The sequence below is a fragment of the Ciona robusta genome, chromosome 2, assembly GCF_009617815.1.
Source record: "Ciona robusta chromosome 2, ASM961781v2".
In the NCBI taxonomy this organism is placed as follows: domain Eukaryota; kingdom Metazoa; phylum Chordata; class Ascidiacea; order Phlebobranchia; family Cionidae; genus Ciona; species Ciona robusta.
Window position 1 is genome coordinate 1988672 of NC_143236.1, and position 9404 is coordinate 1998075.

The 9404-nt window shown below is 33.6% G+C and overlaps 4 protein-coding genes across 8 annotated transcripts; 2 read left to right on the forward strand and 2 right to left on the reverse strand.

Moving 5' to 3' along the window:
• Window positions 1-111: 111 nt before the first annotated feature.
• On the reverse strand, window positions 112-3191 carry LOC149739967 (translation machinery-associated protein 16-like). Of its 3 annotated transcripts, none has more exons than XM_089873152.1 (5): window positions 3063-3191; window positions 1940-2160; window positions 709-891; window positions 567-639; window positions 112-396 (listed from the first exon to the last, which is right to left on the reverse strand). In XM_089873152.1, the coding sequence occupies exons 1-5, from the start codon at window positions 3084-3086 to the stop codon at window positions 382-384; spliced, it is 516 nt and encodes a 171-aa protein (XP_089729278.1). In that variant the 5' UTR covers window positions 3087-3191; the 3' UTR covers window positions 112-381. The 3 variants fall into 3 exon arrangements, with proteins under 3 accessions (XP_089729278.1, XP_089729279.1, XP_089729281.1); XM_089873153.1 differs by lacking the exon at window positions 3063-3191 and adding an exon at window positions 2229-2461; XM_089873155.1 differs by lacking the exons at window positions 112-396; window positions 3063-3191 and adding an exon at window positions 2229-2459 and having other exon boundaries at window positions 532-639.
• Window positions 3093-4950, forward strand: LOC149739968 (uncharacterized). The gene has a single exon (XM_089873137.1). It carries the CDS (start codon window positions 3093-3095, stop codon window positions 4374-4376), a length of 1284 nt encoding a protein of 427 aa, XP_089729263.1. The 3' UTR covers window positions 4377-4950.
• Window positions 4479-7286, forward strand: LOC149739969 (uncharacterized). Its single transcript, XM_089873151.1, has 6 exons — window positions 4479-5119; window positions 5357-5464; window positions 5964-6102; window positions 6201-6314; window positions 6408-6578; window positions 6736-7286. The coding sequence occupies exons 1-6, from the start codon at window positions 5048-5050 to the stop codon at window positions 6876-6878; spliced, it is 747 nt and encodes a 248-aa protein (XP_089729277.1). The 5' UTR covers window positions 4479-5047; the 3' UTR covers window positions 6879-7286.
• LOC149739970 (inositol monophosphatase 1-like) lies at window positions 6856-9303 on the reverse strand. Of its 3 annotated transcripts, none has more exons than XM_089873143.1 (8): window positions 9158-9303; window positions 8987-9102; window positions 8761-8894; window positions 8454-8558; window positions 7905-8059; window positions 7734-7842; window positions 7375-7559; window positions 6856-7238 (listed from the first exon to the last, which is right to left on the reverse strand). In XM_089873143.1, exons 2-8 carry the CDS (start codon window positions 9050-9052, stop codon window positions 7132-7134), a joined length of 861 nt encoding a protein of 286 aa, XP_089729269.1. In that variant the 5' UTR covers window positions 9053-9102; window positions 9158-9303; the 3' UTR covers window positions 6856-7131. The 3 variants fall into 3 exon arrangements, with proteins under 3 accessions (XP_089729269.1, XP_089729270.1, XP_089729271.1); XM_089873144.1 differs by having other exon boundaries at window positions 7375-7526; window positions 9158-9298; XM_089873145.1 differs by lacking the exon at window positions 8987-9102 and having other exon boundaries at window positions 9139-9292.
• Between the last annotated feature and the right edge of the window lie 101 nt (window positions 9304-9404).

Below are 9404 nucleotides of genomic sequence, written 5' to 3' on the forward strand. Positions count from 1 at the left end.
CACTGCGAAAGGCATATCACATACACAGCGAAAAGCTGTATGGCCTCTGGTGGAAGCTGGTATATGCAAAGTTATTTAATGACACATCGGGATAGATGAATAGTGTAAGTATTTCGTGTATGACCTTTATTGTTTATTGTGTTTACTCTTTACTAACACTTTGTTAGTAGTGTTTAGAAATTGCAGGAAAAACGGGACGTTTAAGACGCGACAAATGGTCAACTCTTGATAATGTGGCCACTGATATAAAGAGTTGTACTTGGGCGTTTGGCTATGCCTGATAATTATGACAAATTATTATAGACAACATGGCTGTATCAAAGATCTTGTCTAAAGATACTTATCCACAATGCTAACAGAATTTAGCCACTTGTACTTTGGTCACAATGCGAGCACCTAAATATGTTGTTACTTAAGATTTATAAAGTTATTAGCCTATTGGTAAACCAACTGTACTGAAGTATTCTAATAGGAAATCTAAGAAAAACTGATCATTAATCTTCCTTTTTTTATGGAAGAATATTCATGAACTGTACCAAGCTAGTTAATATTTATTATGTTTTTACTTTTGGTTTAACAAATCGCATTAGTTTTATCCTCGGAAGAGTTTGAGGTGTGCCATCCCATTCCATAAACTCTCTGAAACAAAATTGAAATTAATGACTGGTTTGTATAGACAGTACACACATATTTGGTACACAGACTCACCTGAAATTCTTTTTATTGAAAACATCTGGTAGTTCCAAACCGGTGCTGTTGAATAACATTAGTTCATGTTCTTGCGCTAATTTAATTGACCGTTTTCTAGCTCCGTGTTGGATAGGCTTTCTACACCCAACACTTCGAATTATTTCAATTTGTTCTAGTTCATCATTGAATCTTGTAAAGTATCTGTTTAAATATAAAAAAACTGAGCAAAACTTAATGCCTGAAATTTGTGTTGTTTAGAAAAAAACAGTAAAAAAATGGGTTATCATAAGGTATATTGTAATAGTTGAATCACTGTGAGTCTGTGACCAACGGTTTGTCTATCTAATAATTATTGAGCTGTTCCAATTTTCAGGTTTGTTACAAAATGAACAGGCATTATCTGTGGTGATGACCAGTGAATTTTTATTCTAAATTGTTTCCTAGGTCTTCCAGATCCCAATATATAAGTTAACTCTCGAAAGTCCCACAAACAGAAAAAAATATTTTTTTTCAAAATTATTAAGTTTCAAAATTGCTAATACAGGGTATGAGATGACGTCATTAAACAGAATACTGAATCCCTTAATAAGATTCGAATACAAAAAGACAGATTATGCTAGTGGTCAGTGTTTAGCGCTAGGGTTAGGTAAACACATACCCAATGAGACATTGTGAATTTGTGATATAACCTTTCAGAAATTAATTAATATAAAACTTAGTAAAATGAGTTCTGGAAGAATATGACATATTATAGTATTGTTTTACTTCATGACATCCCACACACAAAAATACGAGTACACACAACTTTTTGTGCATTTTTAATACAAATTTCCCACTTAAAAATTATACAGCTATTAACAGGGAGAAACAGTTAAAGACAAATATTTTTACCTACCAATAATTAAAGGAAAGACATGCAAATTTTTTTCTGCCAGAGTGGAATTACATAGGTTTTTAAATGTTTAAAACACTTACAAACCATGGGATTGTATAAACATAAGAATTTCCTAAACTACGTCTTGTTTAGGTATATTCAGCGTCAGCACGTATGTATAGGGCTTTAGTAAGTAACGACCACATTTGTGTCCAACCCGGTCCTAAATAACTGTACATGGGTTAGTTAAATGGGATGATTGGCAGTTGGCACCCTGCATTAATTTAAAAAGTTAGCGTGTCTTTATATTATTGGTAAGTAATATTTTCACCCATCACCATCGCTAAGAATACAAATTAAACATATATATTATACCTTTCAACCAATTCAGTATACTCAAATTTGCTGTAACATTTATCGCTTTCCAAATTTGACTGGAACCACAGAAGTTTCTCAACAATTGAATCAAGCCTTGATGCTCGTTCCTTTGCTTTGTTCAGCTTTAAGTTATGTCTGCGTGACTGCTGTACTATGTTTAATGCTGTTCTACTGTTGGGGTGAAGCAGTTTCGTACTTCGTTTCGTTTTTACTTTCGGCTGTTAAAATATAGTATATGAATAAATATGATGAATTATAATAGCGTAGTATTTACAATATAACTTACCATTTCTCGTCTTAAGAGTAAAGACAGCGCGTGCTTTTGTCACCGAGTAAATTATTTATCATAACAACTTTGTAAACACCACACATGTCCTTACAGTGTTGCACGGAGAGTTATAAAGCAAACTACACAGTCACGTTATATAATTCTTTACAATAAGTTGTTACATTAAAAAATGTAAAACAATTGGCAATCGCGGTTGATTATTTCTGGTATGTTCTATTTGAATCTGACCACGCTTAGGTTAACGTGTGCTAAATATTTTTATTGTCAAAAAAAACACGACATAAAAACACTGAAGCACAAATGGTTGTATTTTTGGCAAAATTTTAGTTAATCAATAAATTTGCACATTTACGTTTAAGGTTTGCTGTCGTCTGCTGATTCTGCTCTGTGGTGGAACTTGTAAAGTATGTAAGTAATATTTTATGTGTTATTGTTTTACTAGGCAGTTTTTCATTTTAAATAGATTCCCTAAATCCTAAATTTGAGTATGATTCGGTAAATTATAACAAATTAAATATTATACGCCTATATTTTATATTGTTTCACCATCGGATACTGCAAATTAATTTTACCATAAATGTATCTATCGTAATTACTTAAGCTGGTGGCCTGTGTGAATTTTGATTCAAAGTTGTTCCTTTGGCCTCACCTTATGCAAGTCAGGTGAATTAAGGTGACGGAGCATATCGCTCATTTTTAAATTTAATTTTCAACACTAGCACTTTTTTCACTATAAAGTTATAGAGTGAGTATCATTAGTAAGGTCTAAGAAATTCGAAAAAATGTTTTCAATATTAATATTATAACAAAAGTATAAATTAAAGAATTTACCCGTTTTGTACTTTTGTTAGACATCCAACAATGACAGGAAATATTACTTGTTCTTTGGAGACTGGAAACCTAATCATTTGCAATGGAGTGACTTATAAACCTGAAGTAGTACTAACATATCATGATAAATTGTTCTGGATATATCTTGGCATTTATGTTGCGCTCGTTTTAATAGCTGGATTAATGAGTGGTTTGACTATGGGACTTTTATCATTAGATTTAATGAGTTTAACAGTCTTGTCTACTGATGGAAAACCTAATGAACAGAAACACGCAAAGCGAATTTTACCTTTGGTTAAAAGACATCACCTGCTGTTGGTTACGTTACTGCTTTCTAATGCAGCAGCTGTGGAAAGTATGCCACTCTTTCTTGACAAGATTTCAAATCCCATAACTGCTATTGTTGTATCAGTCACCGCTGTTTTAATATTTGGAGAAGTTGTACCACAGGCTTTGTGCACCCGGTATGGTCTTGCAATTGGATCTACCTTGTCTCCTCTTGTATATGCGCTGATGTTTATTACACTACCCATCTCATGGCCACTCGCTAAAATTTTGGATTGTGTTCTGGGCAAAGAACATACCACCTTCTTTCGAAGAGCAGAGCTAAGTGCACTGGTTTCTTTGCACAGAACTGAGGGACAAGAAAATGAAGAACCTTTAACTGCAGATGAGGTCACTGTCATCAAAGGTGCACTTGCTATGAGAGATAAACAAGTAAAGCAAGTGTGCACGCCAATGGAAAGCGTGTTTTCTTTAGATGTGAATGGTGTAATGGACCAAACCACCATGAATTTACTTTTGAGCAAAGGCCACTCCCGTGTACCAATCTATGAAGGCACCCCTGATAATTTAATCGGTCTAATCCTCGTCAAAAATTTAATTAAAATTGATCCTGATGCCAATTTACCAATCAGGGAAGTGTTCGAAGAGCACAAGCGTCCTTTGCTGAAAGTTCCACACTCCACAGGCCTCTTTGATGTTCTCAATTTATTCCAGCTTGGAAAAAGTCACATGTTTATTGTGGTGAGAGAAAACGAAAGCGGCAACACTGCTGTGGCTACTAAGCTTGAACCTGAGGACGAAGTAATTGGTTTGATTACCCTGGAAGATGTGATGGAGGAACTAATACAAGAAGAAATAGTTGATGAGACTGATGTGTATGTTGATGTGCATAGAAAAATTGAAGTTGCAAAATCTCGACGTCAATTGCTCTCCACTAGTTCCAATATGTTTGCACGTCAAAACCCCAAGTCAAACATCACTGATGTTAATGTCGATTCTGCAGATGATACACAACCTTTGTTGAGATAAATTATGTTTATTTTTCCAATAATATGCAGATAAAAACATCCCATATTAATATATATAATATATAACAGCTAACATGATTGTATTGTGCATTTGTGCCCATATGTTTTGTTTATTTTTGTGTAAGTAACCAATAACCATGCACTGGAGGATAAAATCATCTAGAATTTTGGGTATACGGGGTCTGCAATCAAATATCATAAACTTAGTTTTAAATTACCACTAATTAATAATTAATATTTGTTATTTATATAGATATATTACAAATTAGAACAATGTTGTTTTCTTCCTTCATTTCTGTTTAGTTTTAAATTAAATGTAGTGCATGGTCATTATACACAGGGGTCTAAATTCATGGTGTAGATTTTATAGGTTCCACGAAAACAGACTTTATATCAACTTTACATTTCCAAAAAGATTCACTGTACCACTGTTGCTAAGTTGGATTTTCTTGTTTGTTTTACTTTATACTTCACTATCTTTGTTGTCAAATTAAGTGAGGCTTAAAATCAAATGCAGCAACTTGTTGGCAATTCATGAACTTGATTATTAGTTCATTATATTTTATTTAACCTAGGTGGCAATATGAAACTAAGACGTTTAAATAATTAACAAACATGTAAATTGAAACTGATGCAATATTACCCAATGAATTCACTTTGTTCAACACTCCAATGAATAGAACAGAATTACATGAAGCTGCATTGAATGGTCGACTTCTACAGCTTCGTAAACTGATTGATCAGGTATAAAGTGATTTATTGCTACATTACATTGTGTAGTCTTTTCCAAATACACAGGTAAAAATTATAGATAAAGCGGGGTAGAAAGTTAAGCTTAACAACAGCTTAATCTACATTCACTTTATAAAGGTTCTTTAGGTCCATATTCAAACATTAAAGAATACTTTTCATGTGACACTGACAGTTATATATGTACTGTACATACATGTATATACAGGTATCTTTGTTGTTGTTCATTAGACAGAAAACGTGAATCTATTGGATGAGAACAACCTCACACCTCTACATGAAGCATGCATTAACGGGAAATCTGCTTGTGTGAAACTTCTGTTAAGCGCCTTTGCAAACGTAAGACGAGTTGTCACCATATATTTAATGTAATTTAACACTGAATCACAGTCACAACTTTGGAACGCATTACCGGTGCTATTCACAATATCCAAATATTATTTTGACAAAATCCAAATATTAAACATAAGTCTAAGACAAGGCTTCGGCTACCAATTTTTTGAAACTACATTGAACAAAACTTTTGTAAGGGTAGTGGTAAAACGTACAATAGGCGTACAGTTTACCTAGTAACAGTTAAAACGGTTTGTGAACCTCCGGCAAGAGACCAAATCAAATACCAATCTATTGTTGCTTAGCGGTTAAGAAGCACTGCATTACAGTGTAAGCATACAACTGTCAGTACAACAAGAAAATTTTTTACCTAAATACTAAAATAGGTATTTAAACAAACAGTGTACAGCAATTAAACATACTTTTTGGTAATAGTTTTTTTCAGGTATATAATAATGATAGATAAAAAGTGTTGTTTATGAGAAAAAGATATGGTTATTTACAGCCAAATGTAGAGGATGTTTGTGGAAGGACACCTCTGTATTTTGCATGTTGGAGAGGATGTTACAAATGTTGTGACCTGCTTTTACAAAAAGGTGCTACAGTAAACAATGAAGCATGTATATTGGCTGCTATTAAATGTGGTAAGTTGAAATGTTTACCTGCATGGTTTACATATTTATCAATCAATGGTTTAAAAAGTATATTATTAGTTTCCTATTTGTTGTTTTTTTTTATCCAGGATCTAAACCTTGCATTGAATTGCTCATTAAATCAGGGACAAAGGTTACCACCTCATGTTTGAATGCAGCATGTAGCACAGATGTAAAGATACTGAAAATGTTATTACTTGCAAGTAAGCAGTTTCAACATATATTATGGTTTCCTGTTTATGTCATAATAATTTTAATGGAGATTGAAAACCAGAAAAATTAATTGTATACTGCAGGTGCAGATTCTATTGAATTTGTAAGCAGTGCATTACAACATGCCATACATTTAAAGCAACCCTGCCATGTCAGATTGCTTTTAAAATTTGGTGCCAATCCATTCATTCATTTAAATGAAGAAACTGCAGTTGACAGGCATGAGTGCAATGCAATCTTAAATGCAGCCAAAGGTACATTTTACATTACGCTTACCTCGAGTGCATAGCATGCATTTCTGTAACTTAATTGGTATTTTTTTAATGTGTTTAAATTTAACCATTTTTTTAATCACCAAGCTGGAGCTTAAATTGTATGACACCTATTAGTAAGTTTAAATGAAATATTCAGATCACCCATGCAACTTAAAAGATCTCTGTCGGATATGGTTACTCTATTACTTTCATTTGCACAACAAGGATGTCGACCAAATGATCAACCTACCTCTCCCGCATGCTATTAAACAATATGTCATGTTTGTTGTTGATGTTTAGTATGCACAAGACAAGTTATTGTTGATTTATCAGGAAGTGCCTATTATTTACATATCATGATTTACCATTAAGGTATTAACGGTAGTTACAGTAATTATATTATGTGCAATGGAAAAAAGATGTGCTTGTGTCACTATAGGAAATTTTAAACCTAAGCGCAATTGCACTTCACTGCTGTTTAAAATGTTAATGAAGTAATTTAGATATTACATTACAATAAAATCATCTATTTCTGGCTAACTTCAGTTGTTTGTCAGTCTCTTGGAAAATGAATTGGAACCAACTTTTTTCTTAAACCTTCTGCAATAGTTAAATTACATGCAGCAACTATTCGTCGAGCCATTAAATCCATTGGACCTCCTATAAAGGTAAACAATTCAAATACAGTTTCGTTTAACAACAATATAATATTTTCACATGTTAATCGGAACGAAGTATTTATGCCTGGAGCATTAAAACATTGCAACTGCAAAGCATAGGTTTGTCTTGCACTAACCTTCTGTGTCGATGGTCACACCACCAGCCTCTTCCAATATGATCGACGCAGCACAATAATCCCAACAGTGGATACCAAATTCATAATAAGCTTCAGCCTGTGCAGAAGCCACTGCACAAATGTTTAGAGCTGCTGAACCCATACAGTGAATGCTGAAACATGGGTGTTTTGCATCAATAAACCAACTGAAAAGTAGCTTAAGCTTCTTTAAAGTGGGCTTGTTAGAACTGCAGTAATTTGGCATTTTTATATAATATCTTTAAACGAATATGCAGATTTTTGAGGTTGTTGCCAGTAAATGGTTAAAAAGGTAGCACTGATTCATTTTTTGTTTATGCAAAAACAAAATGTAAACTTACGAATGAACAGGGTTTAGAACAACTGATGACATGTTTTTAAGCACAGTTTCCACTGTAGCAGGATCCCTAGCTGAACCAAACTCTGCCATAATAAGAGACTTGGAAAGATCTTAAAGAAAATGGAAGTGTAACCAATTAAGGGAAGTATTCATATAATAGCAATGTTAATACCACTTTCGCTTGACACAGCCAGCTTTTTCCCGTTACTAAATGCTCCTTGGCCCCTTATGGCTGTAAACATTTCATCATTTGGGACATTGTATACAATTCCAAGTTTTACTGTTTTGTTCACACAAAACCCAAGACAGACGGCAACATAAGGATATCTGAAAAATATTATCACACCATTAAGACATATTCAGTAAAAAAAGCCAACTTCAAACTATAATGCATATAAATCGGTGCTGTGACAAAGTGGTTAGCACACCTGCCTCTAACCAATAAGTATGGGTTTAAGGCCCGTCACTGCTACCATTGTCAGCAACCAACAAATCAGTCCTTTGACAAGACACTTAACGACAATTGCTCGAACCCAGTGGTCCACTAATGGGTTGTCCAAATTATCAGCCACACATAAAAAAAATTAATACCCACAAAGTAACATACATGGTAACTCTTAGGTGGCACGAAGTGTATAAAACAGAACACCTGTGTTACAACAACTGTCGTTTTCCCGCGACGCGAGGATAAAGTAAAGTTACATTCATTCAGCACACTTACCGATGGACAAAATTAGTTGTTCCATCAATAGGATCAACTATCCAGGTTGGATCATCTGTGAGGTTACACTTCAAACCACCAGCAACAGATTCCTCACCAATGAACCTAAAGGATCAATGCAGATTTTTATATAGTTTTAGGAAAGAAATTGTTTGTTGCATACATGTGCTAAATTGTAGTAATTAAGCATTTCTATGCTAATTTTTTCAACACCTGATATAGAATGGTGTTTTTCCATACATAATATTTTTGCTAGGAAAAGAAGAGTTACCAAAAACTACAGATTTTTATTTAAGTAAAACCATACTTATGTGAAGGGTAAGTTTCCTTAATTGCTTTTATTATCATCTCTTCAACTTGCTGATCAGTTTCGGTAACTAAATCAGCACAACCCATTTTGTGTTGAATGTTTTTTGGTTGTTTAAATGCATCCAGGATAACCTGAAATGAAGCAATGGCGTATTGTATCATTAAAAAATCAATAAAAAATTGTGTATGGACATATAAGGACTTATGTTTACTGTTTAACTTACTGATCCTACAGTCCTTGCCAGTCCTGTTCCAAAAGTAAGAATTTCTTCTAAATTAACAGCAGCCATTTGTTTTCACGTTCTGGTACTATATTATAGCAATCTCAAATGTTTCCTCTCTGCAAAATAAATATGTGAATATAATGTAAACGTACCTTATTCTTTAGTCTTTACCAAATGGTCTTTTTAACAAATCCTAAAATTCCTTTGTTTACCACAGCGGGGTTTTCCCAGAACGTTGTTCGCGAATACTTTTTTCACTTTTTAAAACGACATGACGTCATGACAAAACATTGATGTATATCTATTGGACCGTGAGTTTTCTAAATAATGAATGCAAAGGTAAACGATATAATAAACGAACTGCTTTTATGCATTCACCAATAAGATTGTCACAAATTTAATAAAAGTCTATTTTTTT